General features: G+C 36.0%; 1 protein-coding gene across 2 annotated transcripts in view; it reads left to right on the top strand.

Moving 5' to 3' along the window:
* The window catches only part of COL24A1 (collagen type XXIV alpha 1 chain), a 357,598-nt gene that overhangs the window by 40,973 nt on the left and 300,509 nt on the right, over positions 1 to 16,116 (top strand). For both annotated transcript variants that reach the window (XM_031969393.1, XM_031969394.1), the window contains 3 exons: positions 3,328 to 4,703; positions 10,005 to 10,058; positions 13,857 to 13,910. In XM_031969393.1, coding sequence (XP_031825253.1) covers positions 3,328 to 4,703; positions 10,005 to 10,058; positions 13,857 to 13,910 — 1,484 coding nt within the window. The remainder of the gene's footprint in view (positions 1 to 3,327; positions 4,704 to 10,004; positions 10,059 to 13,856; positions 13,911 to 16,116) is intronic.

Here is a 16,116-nt window from a genome sequence, read left to right on the forward strand (position 1 = left end):
CAATTTCTTTGCCAAGAAAAATCTTAGATTGTATCACCAAGATTGTGTGTATATACATATATACACAAATATATCTATATAATATGTGAGTATATGTAAAATTCTTTGAAAAGAAAATCCTTTTGAGAACTTAAACTTCCTTAACTGTTGTCTTCAAGGTCTTTTATAAAAATCCAACTTTTAGTCAGTTCTTGCCTCCTTTCTATTTTCTTTAAAAATAGCCCAGACCTTTCTCCCAAAATCCATTCTTCATTTAGAATGCTAGATTTGGAGTCAAAAGACTTGGGCTTAAATGTTCAACTCTACTACTGTGCAATCTTGAGTAAATCTTTAAGCTTCTTTAGGTCTCAACTTCCTTATCTGTGAAATGGGAATAATAATAACATCTATTTCACAGGGTTGTTGTGAGGACCAAACAAGAAAACACATAAGAGATATTTTGAATATATTTAAGTGCTATATCAGTGCTTGCAATCATTGTCATCATTTATCATGATATTGAGGATCTAAACATTGAAAATCTGGATGAATGAGAGGAAGACCATCTTAAAACTTTAATTTATTCTTCTCTTTAATCTCCTCACTGCTACCTCATTCAACCAGTTGCTATAGTCTCTTCTTCTACCATTTCCCCCTTTCTTCTCTTCTTATTGCCACCATGTTAGTTCTACTCTTATCATCTCTACCCTGGACCACTGTAAGTCTCTTAATTGATCTTCCTGCCTCTGATTTCTTTTCATCAGTACTTCCCAGAACTTCCAAAATAATTCTCTCCTGCTAACCTCCTGCTCAAAGACCTTCAGCAGCCAAACATTGTCTCTATAGAATAAAATGGGAGCTTTTTAGCCTTGGGGGCCTTCTATTACTTGTTTCCTTCCTGACTATCCAGGTTCATTTCACAGAACTCAAACTGAAATAGGCTATTCCTAAGTTTCCTCACCCTCCATAGGGAGATGCTTTGAGAATATTGGAAAGGGTCCCATCATCCCTTTCAAGGTTCAAGGGTTCAAGGTAAAGAAGCTTCTTTACAACAAGAATTGATTCACCCTTTATCTTAGTATCTGTTAGTGTCTAATACAGTACCTGTTAGACAGTAGGCATTTGTCAAACAATCGATGTTTACTTTATAGTTACTTACCAATGTAGAAGCAACAAGGTAGGATAATAGATAGACTTCTGGACCTGGAATCAGGTATATCTGAGTTCAAATTGAGCCTCAGACACTTACTAGCAGTGTGACCTTGTATTGTGTTCTGGTGGAGAAAATACAGCTGGTAAAGAGATAAGTATGATAGAAGATAGGGGGCAAAAGGGGTAGAGGGGAGATCACACCAAGCATTCTAGGAAGAACTTCCTTACCTTTTATCTATTTCAGTTTTTTCAAATAGAAATAATGGCAGTCCCTATCTCTAAGGGTTGTTGAGAGGATCATGAGATAATTTTTGTAAAGTATTTAGTACAGATTCCTTGCATATAGTAGGTGCTTAACAAGCATCTTTCCCTGCCTTTCTATGGTACTTTCTCCTATTAGAGTGTGTATTCCTAGAGAACCAGAACTGGTTTTTTTTTGTTGTTGTTGTTTTTTTAATTTATTTATCAGGCTTAGCATAATTCTGGTACTTGTAAATATTTATCAAATTGAATTCAATTGCCATTCTATCTTCTAACCCTATTCATTCCATGAAGTCCAGTTTCTCCCTCTTTATTTCTGCTTTTTGATTTATCTTTCTTCCAGGCTCAGTTTAGGGCCACTTCCTTATTAAGCTTCCCAGGTATCAGCTTTCAACAAATGGCTTGATCCGATCTCTCCTTTGCCCCCTCTATCCCCTGACTCATATCATATTTATTTACTTTTGGTGTCTTTTCTTTATGATCTAGCAAAGGAGATGAAAACAGACACATATAAGATAAAAGCCCAATAATACAAACCTCAGGAAGTGTGAATAAAATATTCAGAGAGTGTCTTTTCAGTAAAAAATAATCAGTCACCTATTAATTAAATCATTGTAAATTAAGTTATCTATCTAATTGTAACTTGTCTCTGGGGCATACCTTACCTCCTTGGATCTCAGTTTCCTCATATATCACATGGGACTAATAATAGTTCCTAACTTTTAGCAATATTATGAGGATTAAATAACAATAGTGAGGTACTTTGTAAACTTTAAAGTATTATGTAAATTCTGGCTATATTAATATTATCATTTATAATAATATTATATTTATCATTATGTATTAATATATTATACCAAATAGAATATTACTTGTCATTATTAGTAGTGGTTGTAGTAATAGAAGCAGCAGCAATAGTAACAATAGTAATAGCTAGTAGCAATAGCAGCAGTAGTAGTAGTATTAGTGATAGTAGTAGTAGTAATATTGGTAATAGTAATATTAACAGTAGTATTAATAGTAGTAGTAGGAATGATAGTAATATTGATAGTAATAGTAGTAGAAGTAATTGTAATAATAGTAGTAGTAATAATAATTGTAGTAGTAGTATAGAAGAAGGAATTGTAGTATTAATAGCAACAGCAGTAGTAGTTAATAATAGTAGTAACTGCAATACTTGTAATTGTAGTAATATAGTAGCAGAAACAGTAGTAATCCCTTGTCAGTTATGTTATAATGGACATTCTTTATATGGATGGGTTAGACTATATGGGAGCTAAGGTACCTTCTGGACCTCAAATTCTATGATTCTCAGAGATAGTTAAAGTAAGTGGTCTCTAAAGTTCCCTTGAGCTTGACATCAACACATCCATCAAGCTTCCATGCTTCAGATGTTCCAAGGGGTTGAAATAGAATTCAGATGTAGCCTTTTTGTTCATGGAGCTTTCAATCTAGCAAAAAGGTGAGATTAATTTACACAATATATTTACAATTTGAAAGTTGCCTTTTGCAGAGATAGTACTAACATTTCTAGGAGCAAAGATTCTGTCCTCAGGGTTGAGAAGATATGTTTAAATTACTCCCTTACAACTAACAATTTTCAAACTCATAGAAGGAATAGACAAGCATATAATTACTCTACGTAGCTTAGTTGGTTTTAAAATGATTGTTTCACCCATTAATTTATTCTGAGAGTTTGGGCTTTGAGGGACTTGGGAAGGTGGACTTTCCAAAACACATGGCTCTATCAAACTACAGAATGATGTAGCCTTCTTTCCCTTCTCCCCTACTGAGAATGTTTAATTGATGGATTATATTTATTCTATAAAGACACACTTTTCTCCTCTTCCATTTGCTCAAGCACATGAATTCAATTAGGTAATATTCTGTTGTTGTTGTTGTTGTTTTTCATTTTCCTCTCTCCTTTTCTTTCAGGTATAGATGTTCTTTATCAACTAGGCCTTGGAGGCAAAGATGTAAGATATCAACCAGTGGAGAACATGGTTCTATCATCATCATCATCTACCCCATTACCTCAGGGAGTTCATGTAGCAGAAACAGGTGTCATTCTAACAAGTGACAGTCAAATAGAGGCACCTACCAAGAAAATTTTGCCATCCAGTCTAGGACAGCAATTAACAATAATAATTGGGTTACTCTCACATAGAGTCAACAATGCTTTTCTCTTCAGTATCAGAAATAAAAATCGACTGCAATTGGGAGTACAGTTACTACCCAAGAAAGTGGTGATCCATATTGGCGGGAAGCTAGCAGCATCTTTCAACTACAGTGTTCATGATGAACAGTGGCACTTCTTTGCCATTGATATTCAAGGTACAGTGGTTTCCATGTTTGTTGAATGCGGAAAGAAACAATTCAGCAAAGACACTCTTTCAAGAGTGCAGGCATTCAATGCTGATAGTGTGTTTACTTTGGGAAGTATGGACTCCCATTCAGTCCACTTTGAAGGAGTAATTTGTCAGCTGGATATAATTCCTTCAGCTGAAGCCTTGGCAAACTATTGCAGATATCGGAAGCAGCAGTGTCGTCATATTGATACCTACCGATCAGAGACTGGGTTTCCTCACACCACCACATTGCCAGGCCTTGTACTGGAAAAATCTCCATCATACAAGCAGTTTGGTGAAGAGGTACCATCAGAGTATAGACCATTTTATGAAGGACAGGGAAATCCAAACTCAGTAAATAAAGAGGCTCCATCAGTCCATAAGCTTCGAACACCCTGGGAATCATCAAGCTTTTTAACATCATCTGTCCCCTGGGGAAACATCTCTGATGGTAGTCTCATGAAACCTGAAATTCAAGTCACAAAGATGATCATCAAAGAACATAGCTCGCCAAATTTAAATCTGTCAGCTCCTTACTACCAACTCAAAAAGGGGACAGTGAGCTCCAGTGAGAAATTAATCCAAAATGTTTCAAGCGATGATGTGGGACATAAAGAAGAAACAACTAGTCTCCCTTTGTCTAAAGAGAGGCCATACATCATCCCTCCCTTTATGAAGGAGGATAAAACTGATCACCTTAAAAAAGATAACAAAGCTAATCAGCACATTGAAAAACTCACGGATATGTCACAAATTATGAATACAACTTTATATCGGATAACAACGGAACCATCTGTGGATAATAATCATAATCAATGGAAAGGCAAAGTTGATACGGATGGTACATACCACATTGAAGATAACTATGAAACTGACTTTTATGATTATTATTACTATGAGGATCTGAATATGATGCTTGAAATGGGGAATCTGAGAGGCCCCAAAGGGGATCCTGGACCTCCTGTAAGTTACCTTTAAATGTGTCTTGCTGAAATTAGATTAGTGAGAATTTTAGAGAAAATTTTGTAATGGAGTATAAATAATAAGCCAAACCTGTGACAGAAAATTATTCTGAGTGAAATGAAAGAATAATTTATGGCTTCTATAAGATGTATTTCTAATGGGAACAATTTTAGCCCAGCTATTGGTTTTTGCTGGGTGATGGTTTTTTTGCCCATTAATATTATTGGTAGATCATAGGAGCATTTAGTTTTAGAAGTTACAGACAAACCAGATGTTTTGCTTTTTTTAACTGAAATTCAGGCAGAGATTCAAGTTGCTAAATATGGATTCTGCTTTCTCTTTAAAAAATTTTTTTACAATTATAGGATTAACTTTTCTTCTTGTTAAGAGATGGGTCAGAAGACAGATGAAGAGAGCTAAAGGAAAACATTGCATTTATTTAAATTATGGGAGGATGTGTATGGAATGGCCAGATAAGGATGGATTAAAGGCCATATTGATGGAAGGGATACTGACATCAAATAAATCTTAGATTCATTTTGAGTTTTATGGTCTTCCAGAGTACTTAAATTATGGCCTTTCAGCTACTACTGGCATTAACATTGTGATAATATGCCCAGTGACAGAACTACTTTGCAGAGAATTACTATTCATCAATAAAAGGGTTAGACTTTTAATAGCTATTATTGGTTGTCTAGGCTAGGCAAGGATTGTAATTCTGAATTTGTTATAAGCTACAGACTTAATTTTTAAAAGTGCAATAAATATGCATTTGAAGATTAAATACAGGCTATGTCTGACACAAATTCAGTGAAGAAGAAAATGTTAATAAATTCAATCCAACTAGACATTTATTAGGCATCTACTTTGTATTAAGTATTATACTCAGAACTGAGCAAACAAGAAAAAAAAACCTGCCCCCAAGTATCTTATATTCTGGGAATGGCCTCCTGTTCATGGTCGTAATTTATGTGGGTCTTGAAAAGAAATAGAAAATCCAAGAAGCAATCAAAAGTGATGGTGCAATCACTTATTTGGTGAGGTTTTGACAGAGTTATGAGCTGATTGATTGCATTTTCCACTTTTCATTGGGTTATCATGATAGTCATTAACATAGCTCCAAAGCCACATACATTTTTAAAAACATGTTATAACAGATAAAATACTGAGCATTTATTTAGTCAGAAAACCCTGATTCAAAGCCCACTTCAGATGCATAAATAGTAGTGTGATCACAGGTAAGCTACTTAAACCTTTGAGAGCCTCAGTATCCTTATTTGTAAAATGGAGATAATATTTCTACAACCTACCCCCACTAGATTATTTGGAAGAAGGACATCTGCAAACCTTAAGAGATTATTTAAATGTGAGCTATTATTATTATTTTGAAGTAATTTTGAATTTTGCTGCAGTGTTCTAATATATGAGAAATCAAATAATTAGAAAGAGTATTATCTTTATTTTTTGCATTTGAAAACCATATATCTTCTTTGAATCCTGTGTCTATGAAAAATTACATTTTCTTTTTTGAAGTCAGACCAAAGACAATCATCTATGAGACCAATGTGTTTGATGAATATGTTAGTTGACATATACTTGAGACATTGGTGTAGATCCAGAAACCATTAGATGGAGAAGATGATGCTACATGCTTAGACTGGTTTTTCTTTGTGGTTATTACTGGAAAGTTATTTGATATGTATTGAGCAACACTTAATATAGTTTTGTATATGTCTACAAATATTGTGTATAGATATTATTAACACAGGACAAATCTTTTGCTTAGTAACCAGCTAATAACTAGAGCTAGTAACTAACAACTAAAAATCTATTTTTTGAAGCCAACTAGCATTCTAAATGAAACTGATGTTAAGAAACAGAAATACAATTCAAAGGCACTGAGTCATTCATTCATTCATAATTTTATTCAACAAAATGTACAAGGCTTTTTGTTAGGCAACACAATATTTTCAAACTAATGTGTTCATCTAAACTCCCCAGAGAGATATTTTATTGTAATCTTAAGTATTTTTAATCCTGAGTCAGGTAGGTAGCACAGTGAATAGAGCATTAATCTTTCAGGCAGATCTACCTGAATTATAATCTGATCCCACACTCTTGCTAGTTTGGTGAAGTCACTGAGCCTCTCTTAGATTTACTTTTTTAATTTGTAAAATGGGAATAATAATGGCATTTAGCTCCAAGCATTAACATGCAGTATAAATGCTAGTTTTATTATTATTAAGAGTAATATTATTGGTACAGTAGTTTTTAGCTCTGCACATTCCAGTTTTAATAAATCATTATCTTAAAAATGAAAATGTATAATGGGAATTTGTTTGGAAAAACTTACCTTCTTAACAAAGAGGAAGATTAGCTGATCATAGTTCCCCAAACATATTTCATTATTTCTTATATTGAAATCCTTCTTGACCTCAGCACATCACAATAGCAATTATTTATTTATACTTTTATTAATCATTCATACTTGAATTATTCTTCATATTTGCAAATTCAACACTTCTAGAATCTGTGACTTGGTCAGTGTGGGTACTTCCTCCCTTAATTCAAGTCACATCTCCTTTCCTTTTTTTTTTTTTCTTCCTCTCCCTTCTTGATGAATGAATGAAAGATGCTAGAACTGAAGTCAAGAAAAACCCTGAATCCAAATCCAGCCTCACTAGCATCTTGTGATTGTGGGCAAGACACTTAACCTCTGTCTTTCTCAATTTCCTCATCTGAAAAATGAAGATAGTAATAGCTCCTACCCTCAGATATCCCTGCCCTCAAGGAGCCTACAGTCTAATTGAGGACTTGAAATACAAACCTATATACAAAGCAAGCTGTGTACAGGATAAATGGGAAATAATAAAGGGAGAACACTGGAATTAAGAGGAATTGAAAAAGACTTCCAGTAGAAGGTGGGATTTTAGTTGGGACTTAAAGGAAGCCAGGGAGCAGAAATGAGAACAATGGATGAAACTATCAGATAGAAGATTTAAGCTTGATTTAAAAAGTAGAGGGGGCTGTCTAAGATGATAATGGGTCTCCCCTCACTTGATGTCCTTAGCGTAGATGTTAGATGGTCATGAGTCAGATGAATTATAGAAGGGTTCTTGAAAAGATCTCCATTGGACTAGATTGCCTCTAATGTTCCTTTGTACTCTGAGATTCTATAATTCCATGATATAAAAAAAACAATTTAAGTCACACACCCTATGACTTAATTGGTTAGACTTCCTACCCTCATTTCTTCTGAATCTTTTATGTGCTTTTTGAGGTCATTTTTCCTCACTCCAGACCCTCATCACTATCCAACTCACCACTGCAGTGTGAAGAATAGATTTAGGAAAGGATAGACTGGAGATAAGGATACCAGTTAAGAGCGTATTGTTATAATCCAAATTAGAAGAGATTAAGGCCTAATTAAGTGGGTAACAACAAATGTAGAAAGGAGGAAGATTGTAGGAGAGATACTGAAAAGCATCCAAGGGGCTGACTGGATTATAGGACCTCAGGACTCCAATTGTGAGGGACCTTGGAGAGAATCTAATTCAAGTCATTCATTTTCCAAATGTGAGCAATAAAGAAGTGTGAAGAATTAAAGATGATGATGAAGCATTGGGGAGGATGTGCAATACCTCAACAGAAATAAGAAAGTCAGGAGGAAGGTCCTTTAGAAAGGAAGATGTGTGGTTCGGTTTCGGAAATCTTTAAATTTCAAGAGTCAACTGGGCATTGAAAATAGGGGCCTATAATTCTGAGGAGATTTTGGGAATGGGGGAGAATGGAGTTGTTTGTAGAGAGGTGAGGGATGAAGACATGGGAATGGGTAAATTCACCAAGAACGAGAGTATAAAGCAAGAAGAGGGTCCAGGACAATTGCCTTGGAATACTGTCAGAAAGAGGGTAAGGTGGTAAGAGGAAACCATCAAGAAGGTAAAAGAAGAACCCCGAGAATCCCTTGTTGTACAAATCAAGGAAAAGGAGAGGGCTTCAAGGGAAGGGTAGTAACTATTATCTGATATTACTGAGAGTTTAAGAGCAATGAGTATTGAAACAACGTCTTTGGTTTTTAGCAATAAGGAGTTCATTAAATACTTTGGGATGGAGGTCTTTTGCTAAAACAGTGGGGATAAGAGCCAGATTTTACAAGTGGTGAAGTGAATGGGTGGTGAGGAAATTGTAGAGCCACATGTAGACATCTTTCTAGAATTTCTTTTTAGATTTTTGTAATTATTACTTTTGTAAATTTATAGAATAAAACAAGCATTTCTATAACACTACATTAAGAAAATGATTCACACAAAACTACAAATCTACTATGCTCAACTTCCTATTAGATCAGCAGCACTCATGAATTAGACCCGAATCAGATTAAAATGTAATTGGGAAATAATTTACAAAAAAAGTAAAAATATTCTTCTAAGTCAATATGAAGCTTTCAGAGATCATTTCTGTTGGAGTTTGACACCACTGCCTAAAGCTATAAATTACTAAAGAGTTGCTAACTTCCATGTGAGTTCACATCATAAGTTCCCTACACTGAGGAAATCATGGGAATGCTCCCTGCTCTAGTGCATGTAATAAAGCAAATAGCTGGTTATTTATTATTGTTTGTTTTTTTTAACTAACTTCTAAGAAATTCAACTTTTTTCCACTGGCTAGGTTAATTGTTCCCCTAGAATTTTTTATTTCTGTTTAGCCCCAATACTTTACTTTGCCCTGTACAAAGTTTCTGGCTCTAGGAGCTCCCTACCAGGGCAAGAATTGGTAGATTGTAGTGTTCCCATTGGAAGGAACAGATGGACTCCATTACAATCCAGCTTTCCACACATTACACTGTGTCTTGGCATATTTCCTTTAAAAGTACATAAAATCCACAGGGCTTCAGCTTTTCCGGGGTAGGCTCAGTTTAAAGTGTGCTTGAAAATCTATAGTTCTTGGTCTCCAAACCCTAAATGCAGTTCCCCCTCTCTAGTAAAAGTAAATTTAGGTAAAAGTTACCCACAAAACTGCCCATTCCAATGCCTCTGCAAACCATCCTGGGCAGCCAGTCCAATGAGTCATGAGCTTCCTGCTGTGATTTCTGACCAGATTAAAAAGGACAACTGGAGTTCTAGCTCTTACCCCTGCAGTTTGGGGTGAGGCAGGTAGGAATTGATGTTGCTATTAAATGATTATCAGCTGGGACTAGAGGCAAGTAGGCAATTTCAAATCTTAACTGATTTCAGCATATGGAGAGAGAGGGCCTATGTGATTACTACTCCTTTTAAATGCCTCATTTCTTTCTCTTTCAAGGGTCCACCAGGTCCTGTTGGTCTCCCAGGTCCATCAGGAAGGAGAGGTCCAAGGGTGAGTAAATGGGTTGAATGTTCTTTATGTATTTTTCTATATTATGTATTATGTATTTTTAAAGAATGGGAAGGACAGTGGATGATAACCTGAAAATAGATGAAGGATCTGTAGTATCTTCAACTTGAGGAAATATGACTCATTATCTTCCTTCACCAATGAAGATTTCGGTGTATCTGATTATCCCATACATTGGATGGTGATCTCCTTTAGGACTGGTACTGTCTTTTATCTCTTGTATTCTCAGCTCTTAGCATAATGTCTGACCCTTAGTAGATGCTTAATAAATATTTATTAATTAATTGACTGACTCACCTGAGGTTCACACAATTAGTAAGTGCTAGAATTCAAGCAATCAGTCAACAAGTATTTTTTATGAGTACCTACAGTGTCCTGGGATTGCTAGGTGCTGGGGATAGAAAGACAAAAAGTGTAGAGGGCTGAAACTATTGAGTCGATCCATTGAGGTCAGGATGGCTGAGCACTTGAGGCTATCTACCGATTGGACAATACTCTATGGGCATATGCTTGGAAAATGGCCCTTCCCACTATCCTGTGCTGGCTCAATGATTGGTATATACAGAGGATTGTAGGAAGGACTAAGGGGTGGAGTAAGACTAGCCAGAGTCACTTTGTCTGGTTGAGGAAGAAGGTGGTTGTGGAGATCCTACTTCCATCCCCTTCACTTCTATCCCTAAAGACCAAGAATAAAGACTAAGGACTTTTGCTTATCCTGACTATGGTTGATTGTAAGGCATCCTGGGTGCTAGCGCAGTCATCACAAAAAGGTCCAGCATCCTTACACTCAATGAATTTGCAATTTATGTAGACATGAATAAACACAAAATACAAAATAGTTACTCTCTCTCTGTCTCTCTGTCTTTATCTATCTATCTCTCCCCTTGCATCTATCTAAATTCAGGGTAGTAGGAAACAGCATTCATCATGGCCAGGTTTCAAGTAGGAAGCCCAGTCCTTCCAGACTTTGTCTAGAACAAACCATCATATCTAGAACATCTTCTATGGATGCTGATACTCAAGCAAAAGTTCAATGAAAAGAGATGAATGACCCCTGACACAGAGCTTTAACAAGAATGAGGTTTCAGTAGGGCAAAGCCAAATGTCACAGAACAATATATAAAATATACCACCTCCCCCATGAAATCATTCATGGACCTTCAATTATGATTTTATCTCTTCTCAAACTACCTATATTTTTTAATCCTTCCCCTGTTCTCAAGAATATAAGATCCTCAAAAGCAAGAACTATTTCTTTTCTTAAAAATGTTTTTCCTTATATTCCAGCTCCTAGCAGAAAGGCTTCCCCATAAGTAATATTTATAAAATTGGACTGCTTGCCCTTTTCTATTCTGTCTTCCTTGGAGATGGATGATGGCCATTTCCTCCATAAAGTAGCTTAGATCTTTAAAGTCTGTCCTTCCTTTGCCAATTCCAAAGAAGCCAAGAAACACATGGAACCTTGTTTGTTTGGTTATAAACACCCAGTCAAGGGATTCTCTATGAACACATCCTAGGAAGATTATCAAATTTGCTACAGCAGCAGCAGCAGCAGAATTGGTCTATTGCTACTTGTAATATTATTCTTAGCCCTGGGGTGATCTCATCCATCTGCTGCGTGGTAGGTGAAGGTCAGGTTCATTTGCTTTGGGAAATGAAGGGGAGTGGGCTTCCTTAAAATAGTGCATTCCTGGATTACATAGTGGAAAAGAGAGGAGCAGAATATTAGCTGTTAACTAGGGAAAGAAATGTACAGAATAAAAAATCTCACCCCAAGGAGCTGCCATATTTCTAAAATTACGTCTGCTGAACAAAAGATTTATGTGTTATATAAATCTAAAAGTGGTGTTAGTCAATTTCCCCTTGCCAGCTTTTGTTTTAACTAAGGCAACCCATTTCATTTAGAGATGAAAATGGGGATCCTAGTGTGGATGTGGGTGTTGGGGGGGTTTCAAAAGAAAAATTCAAATAGTAGCAATTCACCAGCTTTTAAGTGTATCTTCAAGGTCTGAGAGAATCAAGGCCTTAGACTGTATAGAAGTAGAATAGCACAACCTCCCAAATCCTCTGGAAACCCAAATGAAGAGGATGGGAAGGGAAGGCAATAGAAGCTCTTCTGGTTATGAGCTTTCTCCAAAAAGGCATATCTGGGTTTGCCTGGTGAAATACTGAAATACACAGTTTATCTTTGATAAGATCTCCATCTTTGCTTCTCTCCCACTTCCTGATAATATTTACAGTGTGTCCTTCCAGGATCCTAGTGTCCTAATGTTGTCTTTTGGCTCTGGAAAGCCTTGAACTGACGTGCCCTTCGCACATATACTACACATTCCAAAATTATTTCTCCCTCCCTCTCTTCTATCCTTTTGCCCTTTCATCCCCTCAAATCCTATAAAAATTCCAATTACCGTAATTTAGAAGATTGCAACTAGACATTTGACTCGGATTCTTACTAAGATCTGAATGACTAATAACATTCCCTTAACATATTTATTGAATATATAACTCATGCAAGCATTATAGGGAAAATCTCCATGTATTTATAAACCCAGAAGCACAGCTAGATCTACTTGCTTCTTGCTTGAAGTGACAAAATTCAAAAGTTGATGCTTGTTCACTGTGCTAAATCAAAGCAGGTCCTTGTGGCCTAGGGGTTTTTATCATTGGGTTTTCTTTGAAAAGCTGTGTAGTGTTGTGGATAGCTTGCCTCTGAATCAGGAATAGCTGAGTTCTAATCCTGCCTTAGATACTAGTGATGCATCAAATCACTTAATTCCTATAGGGATTTTCAAGAAAATGGGAAAATAGCATCTGTCTATAAAGATCAAATGAAACACCCCTCCCCTCCCCCCATGTGCACATACAAAGAAAGATAGGTTAAATAGGTAGATAGATTGATAAAAGTAGATAGATATACATACACGGTATCCCAAAAGTCTCGGTGTAGTTTTAATTGCTTAAAAGAACACTAAGTATTTTGGGATAATATTTCCTTTGTCTCTGATGGGCAAATTCCCATCTCCTGTTCCTTTCATTTTGTTGATTCACAATTGTAATGTTCTTGTGCCAAAATGTAGTGTTCTTAGTGGGTTTTCTGGAGATCTTTGGGCAGCCTTCTTTTCAGCAGAGTAATCACCACAAGAATAGCTAGATGTTAAAGTCCAAAAGTCTTTGTTGTCTCCTTCGCCTGGTGCTCAGCTAGCTTTCTTGTGGCCTTCAGAGGGACTTGGTTTCAGTGGAGAAAATTCAGCAGGAGAGGCCACCACGGTGGTGTAACATGAAGTGAGTCCGAGTCCAAGGATTTGTGCTTCAGCTTCCAGCCACCACAAAGGTGGACGATGGAATGAATCTATCTCTGCCTCCTTTGGTTGAGTTTGTCTCACCTTATATGCTCTACACTGAGTATAAGCCAATCATTATATCACTAGGAAACCATTATTTGTTGTAAGATTAAATCAGTCATACTGAGTTAGAGAACTATTAAGCACCATGCTGAACTAGATAACCATTGTCTCATCAATTCCCACTGACTTAACATCTTGTAAGAATCCTTGTTTCAGAGTTCTGGCCCATAACACAGAATCATTGACTAATAAAGAGAAAATCCTTAACCCCCCTCCCACAAATTCTTTGTGTGAAGTGGTTTTGAACTAGTTCTTCTCTGACTCCAGGTTCAGCACTTTACTATTAGGCAGCTAGTGCTACAGTAGATAAAGTATCATATTAAGAGCAAGCATCTGATCTGTTCCATGACTGACATTGATTTTTCATTACTTATAGGGCATGCCCGGACCACATGGGAATCCCGGTTTGCCTGGGCTGCCTGGTCTAAAGGTAAGTGATTTGTTTCCCAAGAGTCATATGATTTTCCTGGTACTGTATAAACATGGAAACTTCAGAAATTGAGCATTTGGATTACAATATATCTGAAACATCACGAAAGGAGAGGAAGAGGAGACTCCCAGAAGGAAGTAGTCATTGTTCCATTTCCTTCCAAATTTGCCAAGTGATGGCACTAATATAGGGTTATCACAAGCAGATGGTGAACAACTCTAAGATGTAGGATCCTAATGCTACTTAAAGTCTAAAATGCCCTAAAATAAGGCCAATGTACATTCCCAACTCTACTCCTATATAATATATAAATCATATTAGAATATATGGAAGTCAGTGATAGAAAATATTGAAGAAAGAGAATGGGGTTTTCAAAGGACCTAAAATCTGCATTGTATTCTCTTCTCTTTCCTGAAAAGGAAAATAAATCCCTTTTAACATATATACACACATATATATAATGTGTGTGTGTGTGTGTGTGTATATATATATATATATATATCAGGAGATGGATCATGTTTTTAATCAGTGATCCTTTGGAATGATGTCTTATTATTTCATTGATTAGAGTCTTTCAAAATTATTCATTTAAAAAAGGTTTTTTAATATAATAAGTTTTCTTGTTTCTTCTTACTTTGTTCTTTCAAAAATTCAAAAATTCAAAAATTCATTTAGGACTTCCAGGTTTCTCAAGAGTTCTCCTTTTCATCATTTCTTATGGTATAACAGTATTCCATCACAATCATATACCACAATTTGTCCAGCCATATATAAATTGTTAAAGAAGTACAAATTAAAGCAATTCTAAGTTTCCATCTCACACCCATCAGAATGTCAAAATTGATACCCAAAAATGCTATGAAGGATAGCCTGGATAAAGACCTGGAGCTAGGAAATGGAATTTTCAGCCATGGGAAATAAGAGTATGTAGAACAGTTTAACTGGAATATCACAGAATATGTAAAGAAAAATAATACATGGTAAGCCTATAAAGGTAGACTGGATCCTGAGTCTAAATGATTTTAAATGCCAGCAAAATGTTTATTTAATCATAAAAAGAATTGATAGCCCTGGGAGCTTTTTAAGCAAAGGGATAATGTCCTTAGATTTATGCATCAATGAAAAAATTTAGACAGCTATGAGATTGGATTGAAGAGAGACTAGAAAAAGAAATAGAAAAGGCAGTTTTGAAGCTAGTGTATAAATCCTGTCAGGAGGTGATGGGGGACTAAATTAAGGTGGTGGTATTTTGAGTGGTGATAAGGGTGGTAGAATTGACAACTAGCTAACTAATTGGATATGTGGATTAAAGGAGATTATAGTGTCAAGGTTGACTCTGAAGTTCTTAATCTGGGTTAAAGGAAGGATAGTACCTGAGAGAAGGGAGAGAGGGAAGGAAAGAGAGAAGGAGGGAGAGAGAGAAGTGGAGCACACACATATATGTAGATACTGGGTTTTATTTTGGTAATGTTGAGTTTCAAATGCCAATAGAGCATTTAGTTGGAAATATTTTTTAGGCAGATGGGTAGAGCTCTGGAGAGAAGTGAGATTTGGGTATATGATCTTGGAGTAATCTGAATGGAAATATAAATTTCTCTTCTATTTATCTGATTAGATTTGAGCCCCAAAGGAGCTAATGACCTTATTGAGTAGAGAGAAAGAATAGGAACAAGTACATAACCTTGGGGGACAACCACATGTAAGAGATAATCAAATGGTTTAAAAGCCAACAAAAGACATGGGGAAGCAATTTCCAGGCAGGAAAAGAATCAAGAGAATAGTATCATGCTCTAGAAAGGAGAGAGTATCCAGAAATTGATCAACAGTATTAAATGTTTCACAAAAGTTGAGAAGGACAAGGACTGGAAAAAAAGTTATTAGATTTGTTAATCACAGAATCATTGGTAACGGAGAGAGCTGTTTCATTTGAGTAATGGGATTGGAAGACACTTGCAAGGAGTTGGGAAGTTAGAAGAGAGGAAATAGAAGCAATAATCCTAGACATACTGTTTAGTGTTTTGTCTGTGAAAAAAGGAGAAATAGATGATGAATGAGAGGATGGTAGGTTCAAATGAAGGGGCTTTCTTTGGTTTATTTCGAAGCATGAGGGATACCCAGGAATGCTTGTATGGAGCAAATAATGAAATAGTAATAAAAAGAAAACAAAAATTAGGAAAAATAGGCAAAGGATTGATTGTAGGGGTGA

The sequence above is a fragment of the Sarcophilus harrisii genome, chromosome 4 (assembly GCF_902635505.1).
Source record: "Sarcophilus harrisii chromosome 4, mSarHar1.11, whole genome shotgun sequence".
Lineage (NCBI taxonomy): Eukaryota > Metazoa > Chordata > Mammalia > Dasyuromorphia > Dasyuridae > Sarcophilus > Sarcophilus harrisii.